The 13180-nt window shown below is 38.9% G+C and overlaps 1 protein-coding gene across 1 annotated transcript; it reads left to right on the top strand.

Moving 5' to 3' along the window:
• Positions 1–2911: 2911 nt before the first annotated feature.
• timmdc1 (translocase of inner mitochondrial membrane domain containing 1) lies at positions 2912–9484 on the top strand. The gene is made up of 8 exons (XM_084713958.1): positions 2912–3455; positions 4388–4734; positions 5441–5606; positions 5786–5874; positions 6125–6192; positions 7025–7103; positions 8927–9037; positions 9167–9484. The coding sequence occupies exons 2-8, from the start codon at positions 4409–4411 to the stop codon at positions 9315–9317; spliced, it is 990 nt and encodes a 329-aa protein (XP_084570084.1). The 5' UTR covers positions 2912–3455; positions 4388–4408; the 3' UTR covers positions 9318–9484.
• The last annotated feature ends 3696 nt before the right edge of the window (positions 9485–13180 follow it).

The raw sequence follows: 13180 nt of genomic DNA, 5'->3' as shown, positions 1-13180 counted from the left end.
CTTAACTAATTAAAGGATTTAATTAGACATTTATGTGATACTTTAGTGTCAGATCGGCACATCCTTACAGCTCAGATTTTGACTTCTATGGCTCAGGAGGGTGAGAAAATAACCCTGATGATGTCACAGCGATGTCATCAGGGTAATTTTCTCAGCTTGTGCATGGATTTTATCAAAAGTGCATAAGCTCAGGTTTGGGGGTTTGAAAGAATTCATTAGTGTCGTGAAAGCTCATCTATCTACCAAGTTGCATTATGGGAAGTGTAGGATTCAGTGTTTTGGAGCTGAAAGCCAGGATAGGTCAAGATGGGCCTCTGCTGCTTTGATTTTTACTATTCCATTTTTTAAGCTCAGTCTCCCAATTTGTTGCATGGCTTTCAAACTAAAGTATTATCCACCATCGTTGGGTCAAGTTAGCAATAATAAATATACCGTGTCAAGTTACACTTAAAAAATAAATGTATTAGGTAGGTTTATGCAGCACAATGTCTTGGTTAGGTTCCTTAAAACAATTAGCAATTATGAGAGCCAAACTCCGGTCTCCTGTGTGACAGTCCTGTGTTTTAGCCATCCATCCACGCAGACCTCCTCGCTCTGTATACTATGTTCATCCTTATTACTTTGAAAATCATGCTGACATGACTGTCCATGTAGGAGGAAGTTCAGTGCCTTGCTCAAGAAGAATCTGAATTGAATCTGTGACCTTTGACCTTTTACTACCAGCCACTCACTCAAAATTAAATGAAGATATTGCACATCCAGCTGTGGAGCACCTACAAGTTAATTTTAAATACTTGAATCGCAGTAAAGTGATGTTGACTTCTGACTGCTGCTCAAATATCCACAAGGGATGTACCAATAATAATAATAATAATAATAATATCAATAATTGTTACTGATGCCATGCTGTTGCTTATTTAATACTTACTTGCAATTCTTTATCTGGCCTCTTTGTTTGTGGAAAAATATTCTGCCCTGAAGCGCTGATCTAATCATTCATGTCTGTATCTCCCAAGTTCTGTTAATATAAATATAAGTGATGGCTAAAAGTGATACTTAATTTGTTGCTAATTAATATGTGGCGCCATCAGGGCATCAGTATTATTGAATATTATAGGCTGGTTCTGCAGTAGTTTTGTGTTTGTGCCACTGACTGAGGTTACAGTTTATGCAGGAGATCAGCGCTGCTACAATGCCCTCTACTGGACAACTGAACAAACTCCAGCAGACTTTGACCAAGTTTCATTATAACATGTCCATATATACTGTTTGATTTACTTTTTTATTGCAATAGTGATGTCAATGTCAGCATTTTGTCAGGTTCTGCCATAACTTAAATAACTTGAAAGCACAAAAGAAGTATTCAGTCAACATTTCATTCCCCACTAAGTGCCAACAGAAAGCAATAATCACTGTCGAGTCATTAGTTTTATTTTGATGTTTGACGAGTTTCCAAGAAACACTCATGTTACTTGTTTTTACCTTTTGATGATGACGTCTAGTTGATGCAGGAGAATGTTGAATATGTTGTAGTATTCACATTGTACTGTGAACAAGCAGATTCTCACTGATGTATGGTTGTTATTTTTTTTTTTTTTACAGTGTTGTTAGGAACTGTGGTAAAGATGGTCCATTAGTATGTTGATTTAATTGACCAAAAAGCTGTGATCATGTGCCTGGTCAAAAAGTGTGACATTCAGGTTTTTGTCACGGCTTGTGCAGCAATTTTTTTTTGTTTTTATGCCAATAAACAATTTGGTTCTTAAAACATCCCTGAGCTGAGTGTTTTTCTTCTTTGATGACTCTTTCAGTCCTTTTCACATGTGCACATGTGTGTAATTAAACATCTACAATAACTTTTAGTTACAGAAGTTATCTGCACATTCCTGTCAGTAAATGCAAAAACATTCATATATTCATTCATTTAAAAATGTCTGTTGAAGTCTTTGATGCAAAATAGGGCTGCATGATATGATTAAAAAAAGTCATATTTTGATTATTTTGAATTACATTACAATCACAGTATGCAGCACGATCATGTGTCACAACTTTGATTTTCACTGAAAAAAACCTAACCTAAAAGAAAATTATAATCATGATGATGTGATATTTGTTGGAAAAAGTTCTTCATTATAGTGCTGCTTGTCATATATTTTTCCTTCATCAAAAAACTGCAAGGGTCTATGATTTGGATATTTCACATATTGCAATTAATTTTGCAGCCCTACACCAAAAAAAAAGAAAACTTCAGGTATAATGAAGTAACACAGCCTCCTGTTTTTCATGACTTTAAGTTTATGGAAAATCACATTTCAAAAATACAAAAACACTGAAAGAAAAAAATCACAACTAGATAATAAAATATATAATAAACTAAGATAAAATGTGGTGTATTGTGTTTTTTTTTTTTTTATGATACTTGAAGCTGTAAATTGTAATTAAACTGTAGACCTCGAAGCAAAACCCCAAGAGTTGAAAAATATGGGCAGTTATAAACTCTCAATTTGATGCTCTTTATTGGAATGATGTTAAATTGCCTTAAATAAATACATGAATAAAAATGAAAATCACACTATTAAATAAATTAAGTAACATGACCATTAATACCGCCCAAAAGACAGGGTAAATGTGAAATAATAAAAATACAGATAAAAAAAAAGAATTATATAAAATAATATATATTACAACAATAATAAAAAGCAAGACAATAAATCAAATATATTTTTCTTTAAAAATATATATTATATTTTTTATATATATTTTTTAAAAATATATTTGACCATATTAGTTATATGAGCGTGTGTCTTATTGATTGGAAGTTGAATGTAATTCTCTTCCTCACCGACACTATGTATAGGTGGCGCTTGCAGTGGCAGTCCTCCTACCACAGGCGGCGCTGTTGTCCTCGTGCTCCGGCCGAGGTCAGAGGTCGGGACGCCGAGTACGCTGTCGGAAAGTCACCGTTGAGAAACAGACAACAGAAGGGTAACAATGAAAATAAACCGAATTTAGACAATAACTGCGGATAATATGAATTAACCAAGGTTTCGACACTTCAGAAGATAAACGGTTCATTGATGAGGGATTCTCCTCCGCTCACCGGTGAGCTGCTTTTTCCCTTTGATATGAGAGAAGCTAATAGCATGCTAAGTGCTAACGGCGATTCTCCCATTATCGGACAAACATGATAATCTGCGTTTGTAATGTAGCTTGACAACCGAAGCATGCAAACACAACCGATAGTAAATCTTGTTTTAATTTTCATGGGCAGTTATAATGTAAAGTGGTTTTGTGTATTTGTCACAGAGAAGTGTAGTTGGTGCGGGAGGGTTCGGTGTAGGTTAGCTAACAGCACAGGAATGTCCACCTGACCTGACACAGGTGCTCCTTATCAAGCTGATTGAGAGTGGTCGCACGTGCAAGACGCTGTTCGGGACGCCGTTATTGGGTAAAAGGTGAGTTTATTTGCATAATTTATTCATTTTTCACATTTTATTATTTAAAAAATGGATTTTATAAGATGACACTGGTATTTCCAAATGCCTATTTTAAGTGAACACAGCCCAATTGTTTCAATTAGCTTGTTTGCTTAGCTTAACATTAAAATGGCCTGAGCAAAAGCAAACAATTGTGAAACTCGAGCATAAATGTTGTTGTCTGAACGGAATACAGGTATAAAACAGTCGATTATCAGATCAATTTTGTGTCAATTATTTGTTAATAGTTCTATTTTTAAATACTTGGGGTTTTTTTTTACAACATACAGACAACTAGTAAAATTTAACACACTTTTAAAAAATGCAATGTTTCTGTTAAAATTAGTAATTACGTCCAACTTAATCCCGCCATACAATCAACCTACCAGCAGGATATATTTCAGTAAATATAGATTATAAACTCACTTCTTGCTTAACAAATTTACTTGAAAATAAGTTTGTTAGTAGTAGGTAGGTAGTTAGTTTGTTAGTAGTAGGTAGTTAGTGTGTATATATATATATATATATATATATAAAGAAATCAGTTTTACATTCTCTGGGTGGCATTTCCCAAATCTTGCAGATAAATTTATGAAAATACAGAGACTTTTCTGTAGTTATCTTTCACTCTGGACCAGTCAAGACTGATCAGAGGGTTTCAGAGTCCCAACAGTAAAGCAGCAGAAAGCTCAATGGAGCATTTTGAAGTCCAGAAAAATCTTTTCCCAGAAAGTCTGCTTGTGTGCCTAGTGTGTTTTGATAGGACTGCAGCATTTAACAGCTGCTGAGCTGGACAGCCCATGTAGCCCTGCCAGGATTTCATATGCCTTAAGGCTATTTATTTTTGAGGATGGAGTTTAAGTCGAGGCAGTGAGTGCAACATCTCAACCCATGGCCATGTGTTTCTGCAGCCTAATGCCAGCTGAAGCGTGATGCATCCAGAGCAGCGCAGAACGGGCCTCGCCCTGCAGAGACGTGAGGCAGATTCAGCCCCTCGGGGCACACTGAGCACCGGCCTACTGCAGGGCCTCATCCACAGCGCCAGGCCTCCTTCCTTCTGCTTCCTGCTCCCCAGGGTCCACGCAGCTGATGTGGCTGCTGCCCAGCCTGCACAGATGCCCTCTTCGTCTACCTCCTCCTCCTCCACCAGTCCTGCTCCTGCATCCATCCCCTCTCCCAGCACCATGCCAAGCAACATGGTCAAGCCAGAATTCCCAGACACAGGATGGGACCGCATCAAGGACCTCTTTGACAGAGAGTTGGTATTCCTCTTCTTTCCTGACTTTACTTCTTTTCCTCTTTCACAGCTTTATCATCCTGCTCCTTTAAAAAGTTATTTCCCAAGTCTTTTCAACACTGTTACAAACGGTTTATACTACTTTGTTAAATCTTGTTCTTCTTCTTACATCTTGTGCCATACTTGGCCATCTTCAGTTTAAAGTTGCCATAGGACACAATTTAGTAAAAGCAGTTCTGCTTAAATATTTCTGTATCATGACTCAAGATGCAACTGTTGTGCTTATCCACAAACTTACTGCAGATCTTTTTGGGCTTGTCCCAGACTTATTTTGGTACTTTGTTTTGATATTCCAACTTAAGTTCTAGAGATCAAGGTACAACCACGCCCTCTTCTGGCAATTTTTTGTAGTGCCAGCCATTTAGAGGATCTAATGAGGATTTCACAAAGAAATGTGACTGTATTATAGAAATGAACTTAATTGAACATTAAAGCTACCTGGATGGGTGGGTTTGTTTGAGTTTTTGGGGATGTTTTATAATTGTGAGCAACATTAAGGTTGGACTTCAGCAGCCAACAATCAGTAGTTTGTAAATTAAAACTATTGTTGATGACAAGTATACCTTTTTCTGCAGAAAAGTTTTGAATAGTCATTTTTAATATTTGAACCCAACTTCTCTTCACTTTCTGATTCACTTTCTTTGTTCTCTCTCTCATCCTCCTGTAGTGCAACACAGAGGTACCCAGAGGAGCTGACCAATGTGATAAAGAGCGGTGTAGTTGCCGCACTAGCAGGCATGATCTACGGAGGCCTGCCAGCTGCTCGCCATGCCAGACAGCGGTATATCCAAGCCAGCCAGGCGGAAATCTATACTAGCAGAGTGGATGCAGTGGTGAGTGGGTAAATGGCAGAAAATGAACTCAGTAATCCAACTTTATTTACTTTCATTGATCATTTAGTATTGTAATTGTATTGCATTGAAAATTACAATACCTTGATTGTTATGTTCCAGTATAAAAAAATAGTATGTATACATAAAATATGAGAATGTTTTTTTTCTGTCTAAATTAGCGCTCGGCCCATAATGCAGCAATCCGTGGTTTTGTGAGATATGGATGGAGATGGAGCTGGAGAGTGGCTGTTTTTGTCACGTTGTTCAAGTAAGCAAACAAACTGATTATGCCAGACCATTTAATTAGATTTAGTTATATTTGAGATGATGAATGTGAGGAAATGTAATTGTTTATAATGGGATTTTTTAAAAAGGGAGACCTTGAGCTCATCTTACTGTTAGAAGCTCTGTGGCAACAAATTGGCACTAAGTGTAGTTTCAGTGTTATGTCATTATCATTTTATAAATCTGTTTGCAGTCTAATGTTCTTTCCCTCATGTGTTCTCTTCCTTTTCCAGCTCCGTCAGCACAGGACTGTCTGTGTACAGAGACAAATATACCCTCAGCCATTATGCTGCAGCTGGAGGTGAGTCACATGGGCTTCACCGTGGCCTAATCAAACATATTTTTTAAACCCGTTTTTATCCTGAGAGAGCCAGCTGAGCCTGTGTGCTGTTTCACAACAAGGCGGCTTCACAGTCACACATCTCCACACATTTTCATGTGGGAGTTGTTTCTTTTCAAATTCTGTGTCTGTGCTGAGCAGCTCCACAACACATTCGGAAGCTGATGTGTGATTCCAGTTGGCAGAAAAGCAAACGGAGAACTTGTTTTTAATGAAAGTTGTGCTTCTGTGAATTCTAATCACGTGTCCACATGAGTTCACTGTGGATCATTAAGTCAACAGTAAACACAAATAAGTCCACTAATATTTAACTTAAACAAAAGTCACATTTTTTCTTTCCTTGCCAGACCAGTTTACTGGAGTCCTTCCCCAACTTTCTGAAAGCATAAAAATGCCTAATTTATTTACTTTATTCAGTATCATTCTTTAAATTTGTAATAATATTAATTTACTTGTCTCTGTAAGGCAGTGCAGTCCTTTGTGTGCTGTGCATTTGTACTATAAGACATATATTATTTATTACAAATGTTTAATTCCAAATATTAAACTTGTTTCAACTGCTGAAAATGCAATAAAAACTGTGAAAACTCCAGAAATTTACTGTCCAGAAAATGTGAGTTTGTATTGTGCAGAAATTGTTTTTCTGGTACTGACAACGGTAATAATGTAACTTTTATAATCCTTGTTTATCCTGATGACAAATAGATTTAACACATGCCAACAGCACATTGAGGTATGAATGGTGATAATAAAACTCTCTCGTGTGTGTGTGCGTGCGTGTGTGTGTGAGCAGCTGTGACTGGAGGCCTTTTCAGATTGAACCTGGGCCTGCGAGGGCTGGTGGCGGGGACGATCATTGGAGCAGTGCTGGGGTAAGGTTCTGCTCCCACAAGTGTCCAATCACATCCATCGATCACTCAAACAGTCCAACTCATCAACTCTTTATAGTAACTCGTAGTTTCTTCTGCCCTGAAGCATTTCGATCGTGGTTACAGATTTGAGTTAAATGGTCAGAAGCTGCTGTTTATTTGTTTAACGCGCATACGTTTTTACTCGTGTGTGTCCACGTTCATGCCCGTGTGCTTGAGAGCAGTGAGCACTCTGGCAGCCAGCTGCGCCCCTCCCAGCAACCCTCTGTCGCCCAGCTGAACCCCCCTCCCGCCCCCACCTCCAACTCTGTTCACGGTGCCAGAGGGACTCATGTGTGCTGCAGAGGGCCGTGTTTTGGGTACTAGAGCAAGGAGGCAGGCCAAGGCAGCAGCTGCCCCTCTCCATTTATACCATCTCTGTTATTCCAGCAGCCTCTCATCTCCATCTACCATGGTCTGATCTGGACTTATGCTTCACTCCTCTCTCTTCTCAACCCTGTCTGTCCCACTTTCCACTCGCTCCTCTGGCCACTTTCAGCTGAGCGCACAGAGCCAGGAGCAGATAGGAATTTTATTGTATAATGGAGATTGAGTGTGAAGTGTTTGATGGTGGAACAGACTGGAGGGGCTGGTTTGGATTGTCTTTGTGATCATCAGCTCCATGTTGGCTCCTCTGTTCTCCTGTTGGCTCTACACTAGTGTTGCCTCCTCTTCCTCCTCCTCCTCCTCCTCCTCTCACTGTCTGCCTGAGGGACCAGCCACCTGGAGCATTTGATGTGTGCAAACAGCCCCGGCTATGCCAGGTGCATTCAGGGCAGAAGGGGGCGAAATGAAAGCAGGCAGCTAATCGGAAAGCACATCACGCTCCAGATCTCACTCCAGAATCAGGCCCCCTTGTCCGTGGCACGTGGCGGAGGTGTGACTAGAAGGTTTTGGTGGGGCCGGAGGACACGTCAAGGGGGACGTGACTCTGTGAGAGACAGCTGAGAGAAAATTGGACACTAATTTGTTACAGCGGTGCAAATGACGGACAGCTTGGAAGGTTTATGCAATAAAGTTGCTGCTTTGAGAGAACCTGACAGCTTGGTTAGTTACAATACAGACTTTGCAACTGCAGGATGTGCTGTAGGAACATCTTGCATACCCAGTTTCCCCAGTATAACGGGCTAAATGTGACAGCAAATTTACTTTTAGTTATAGTTTTCAACTGAATTATTACTTTTAGCTGAAGAAATATAAGATTAGTCAGCTAAAACAGGATTCAAAATCTAATTTCTTCTTTTTGCTACATATTTATTTCAGTTTGAGGATGGTGAAACTTATTTTCTTTAGCGTGTCAAACGATCTATTAATTTACAATCTAAGATTAGCAATTCTGGCTCACTCACTTTTCTCATCAGTACAGGGCAGTAGGGCTGCTACTAACAATTCATTGTTGATTGTTCTTATAGCTGTATTTTCTAGATTAATTGATTTGTTGTTAGTTTTATAATATGGCAGAAAATAGTGAAAAATGTCAGTGTTTTCCAAAGCCCTAGATGACATTTCTGTACAGTTTATGAGGCATGCAGCAAGTGCATGCTAGTTGACTTTCTAGGTAGATCATTACAATCCAGTTATGTACATCTGACCTCCCTGCCTTACAGTAGTTGAAGTTTTTGTCTGATGTGCAGGTTGTAGTATCTGTGCTCAGACAATAGAAGTATTAAGTGTATTTTCTGTTTTGTATTGTTCTGATGCAAATACATTATACTCTATTAAGCAAGTTTATGTCCTGTTAAATCTGTTTAGAACATTTATAATAATATAAACTAACTTCTGCTCAGGATTCCCACCGGTGCTGTGATCATCGGCATGCAGTCACTGGCAGGAGAAGGTACGAGAGAGAGGAGGAGGAGAGAGCGCAGGGACCTCTATGAGCTCAAACTAGCAGAATGGTGAGAAATATAAAAGGTTTTAATGTTTTCACACTTTTGAAGGATGTTTCACCAAGACTTACAACTTGCAGACCCAAATTCATATTCAGTTGGGTTGAATCACTCTCCGTCCTCCTTTCAAATCCTCAGGACGGCCCGTCTGCAGTTGACAGATGACTTGATTGGAGATCTGAAGGTTGGCTCTCAGGTGGAGGAAACCGATAATGACATGCAGAGGATCCAGGAGCTGCTCAGTTTACCACAGAACGAGGATGTGCCTCAAGACTCAAGCAGCCAATGATAGATGCTGCCTCCCTGCCTGTTTTCTGTTGCGCGCAGAAGGTGGGACTTCACACAGCTGTGAGGATGAATGGGTCTCTTCTTTTCCTGGGCTCCACACACCTTCTCTTCTAACTGAATGGAAACTTGTTCACATGTGAATTAAAAGACACTGTTGTACCTCATCAACTACTGTCTAATGTGCCCTTAAGTACCTCCACTTCGGGTGAGCTGCTCAGTAAACTTCAGGTCTCCTGGGCAGCAGTGATGGAAGTGTGTCCGTGTCTCTGTCTGTATGTAGGTGTGTGTAGGCCCAAACGCCCTGAAAGCAGTCGATGCTCCAAAGAGGCACCGCAAGCATCAGATTTAAGATGCCATATATTATATTACAGATACCCCCATTCATTTTCTACACATTTCTACTTGAGTATCATTACATTAAATGCCAACATCACAGAATACCCAATTCGTATTATTGTCCTTTGGGTAAGAAATCCTCTTTAGCTCTCTTCAAACTGGTACTGTACAGCTTTGGTCACGGGGTCCCCCTCAAAAATGGGTCTGAACACGGGCATCAAGAACACTTTTTGTCCATGTTCGGTCATTTAAAACAGTAGGTCTACTTCCTGGGTGTCAGGTACTGTCAGTGCGTTTGGGCCTCAAGTGTACTTATGCACAGAACACACACACTTATCTTTGTGAACACCAATATGAGTTTTGGACATTGGCAGTAAGGACATTTTGGGAAAGTGAGGATATTTCATTCGGCCTTGAATTTTGGACAAAAGACTGAAGGTTAAGACTTGTTTTAAAGGTTAGAGCTAGACATTTATACTACCCAATTCTAAAAAATGTTGGGATGCTATATAAAAGTTAAATAAAAACATAATAAAATAATTTACCATTAAACTGTGTTTACAAATAACGGTTTTGTGAAGTGCAGTAATATCCTTAATCCAATTGTGTTTGACAAAGTGGTGATCCTCACTCCACCTACGCTTAGAAATACCCCTTTAATATCCAATCATGACACTATCAGCTGTTATCAATGAACCCCTTTACCCGTTTTTTTTTTCACATTCCACAACTTTCCCAGTCTTTTGTTGTCCTTGTCCCAACTCGTTTCAAATGTGTTGCTGCTATAAAATTTATAATAAGCACATATTTACCAAAGTCACTGTCTTTGTTCTGTTTTCACTTGAGTTGACGGGAAAAAGGTTTAGCAGAATATCACATTCTGTTTCATTTTACACGGCTTCCCAACTTTTTTGGAGTCAGTTTAAGTTGTGATTAGGGTAAACAGGCGAGGGAGCGCATTACGTCCGAGTGTCCTCACAACTGTGTGCATCTAAGAAACAGGTTGAGTAGGATGGAGGAATGTGCACCGGTGTTGCAGAGGTGCAGACCATGAAAAAGAGCACGAGTGGTGTGGAAGATCATAGTTGTGCACTCATTGCCTCGATGCATAAAAAAATGTAAATAATTTACCAACGTTTCAACATAAAAGGCTTCCCGAGGGTTTTGTCCCTGAATTCCCCGAAGAAGGCATGTCTGGTATGTTGAAATGTTGGTAAATTATTAAATTAATCATTGCATCATAGCCATGAATGTGTGACTATCTTCTTCCACACGTGCCAACTGGAAAAAAGATCATGCATACTTGCTTTCTCAACTGAGTTTTATGTCAAAAAGGTCTTTTTTGCTGAATGCCAGTCAGTAATTTACAGTATATGGGTGCATCAACAGTATTCTTTATTTTAATTGAGCCCTCCTTAAATAATGTCTTCTAATGCAGCATCTGATGACACTCAGCTGTTTGGTACATTTGAACAGCCAGTAAAGGAAACAGGTTTAAAAGTTTAATGTCTTACAAATATTTAATCTTGGCTTCCATGTTGTCATTGGGATTATAAAGATTTAATTGGACATTATGATGATGAGTGATGCAGCTAATGTGATCCTCAACTTAAAGAAACATCTTCAATATTGGGATCAAAATGATCTTAAATCATATTTCATTCATGCATATAAAAATCAAAATCATCCCCTGTTCTCAGCTCCGTGTGAGTAAATAAAGTTGAACCAAAAGCTTTTTCCATTAAAGCCATATTCAGTACGACTGTGTCTAACAAACGTCCATCCGTGTCTGTTAAAGTGGCTTCTTTCTTATCCTCGTGTCTGTGTGACGTTACGTGTAGTGTGCTTTTGACTGTGCCTCTTGGGCTTTTTCGACAACTAGGTCAAACATAGCCTTGGTCCCTGGTGTAAACAAGATGTGACACAGCAGCAGCTGGGGCCCAGGATGCAGCAGTGACTGCTGCCGTGCAGATGGACAGCCCATAGAAACAGACTGAAGAGCCCTTGAACTCCAGTGCAAAGATTCCTCAGTGACGAGAACTTCAGGTAACTTAATGTGCAAGAAAACAGTATGAGATTGTTTTTTTTTCCCCTAAAGAATGTTTTAAATATCAGTTTTTAAACCCCGGAGGTGAGGTTTATAATTACATTTTAATAGCGGTTAATGAAAATGATTTGTCCAGGTAAACACTTGCAGGAAAAAAGACAAAATCACATTCAGATGTCTAAATGTCAGACCACCTTCATTTGTTGTTTGTTGAATGGCATCGTTGATTAAAGCTTCACTAAAACTTTAAAAACTTGGTTTAAATGGACACAAGTCCCACTCCATCATGACCAAGCTGCAGCACTTTCAGGGCATCTGAAGGTCCTTAAAAAGTAAATAATCCAATAATCTCAATTCAGGCATTAAAATGCTTTCAGTACAGTTTTGACAGGTCTTAAAAATAATAATTTTACAGAGTGTTTGGGAAAAATGATCTTTATCATGAACTCAAACACTAATGCAAACTGTGCTTGCACTTTTTTGCTAGTATGCAATATGAGATAGGTCAAAAACAGGTTAAATTACTTTCACGGTGGTCTTAAAAAGTATTCAATTTAACTTGTTAAAACTTGCAGAAACCCCGACTTTACATTCCCAAAACAGTTTTAGGTCACATCTGTTCTTTTAGATTAAACAACATTAAAACAATGTGAGTAAATACTGTATGTACATCTAACAAAGTTGCCAGAATACTGTAGTCATCCCCTCATGTCAAGATGGTAAAGGATGAAGGCTTTGAGAGCACAATTAGAAAAATGGACTGTCAGTTCCCTCTGTTGTTGGTTTTGTGGAACTGTAAATGTAACCTAAGTAGATAATCCTTTATTTGTCCCACAATGGGGAAATTTGCAGTGCAGCAACAGCAGGTGGATAGCAAGATAGAATAAGTATCAGTATAAAACAATAGCAATAAGTAATCAATATATATATATATCCACACATATATATAGATATATATGTATGTATATATACAAACCAGCCCCTCCAGTCTTCTTTTTTTTGTAGAAAACAAACAGAAAACAATTTGCCAATTTGTTTTTATCTTCTTTGTACCCAGACTTCTCCTGACGCCACGTGCTTGTACCCGTGAACTTCACGTAACGAGCGTTTTTACTGAGAGGCGTGGAAAAAAAAAATATTGCGCTGGTGCCGCGTTCAGGTGCTGCACGGACACATGACTTTTTCGTCTGCCGGATTCACACTGGTGGCTGTGGGAAAATCAACAGATACAAACACCCGATCTATGTTAACACTGAATTCATGGGGCTAAAGAATTCCAGAAAAAAATAAATGTTTAAAACAGTTAAAGTATGCGCTGATTGTTGGTAATAGACGTAGTAGCGGCATTCACGGTTATTACTACGATAAATAAAATTTAATTTGTGTAGCACTTAACAAATGACTGACAAGCCGATTAGACAGACCGTGTGAAGACCGCAATAGTGTCCCTTTTCTCTATTTTATCTGTTACTTCAAAAAAT

Source organism: Lutjanus erythropterus, chromosome 24 (genome assembly GCF_056507025.1).
Source record: "Lutjanus erythropterus isolate fLutEry1 chromosome 24, fLutEry1.hap2, whole genome shotgun sequence".
NCBI classification, from domain to species: domain Eukaryota; kingdom Metazoa; phylum Chordata; class Actinopteri; order Lutjaniformes; family Lutjanidae; genus Lutjanus; species Lutjanus erythropterus.
This window is presented reverse-complemented; position numbering and strand designations above follow the sequence as displayed.

Excerpts from the sequence above, each read along its gene's own strand:
- timmdc1 (XM_084713958.1), top strand. The coding sequence starts at position 4,409 with ATGCATCCAGAGCAGCGCAGAACGGGCCTCGCCCTGCAGAGACGTGAG. Across the intron at positions 4,735-5,440 it reads AAGGACCTCTTTGACAGAGA|TGCAACACAGAGGTACCCAG; the intron begins GTTGGTATTCCT and ends ATCCTCCTGTAG. Across the intron at positions 6,193-7,024 it reads CCATTATGCTGCAGCTGGAG|CTGTGACTGGAGGCCTTTTC; the intron begins GTGAGTCACATG and ends GTGTGTGAGCAG.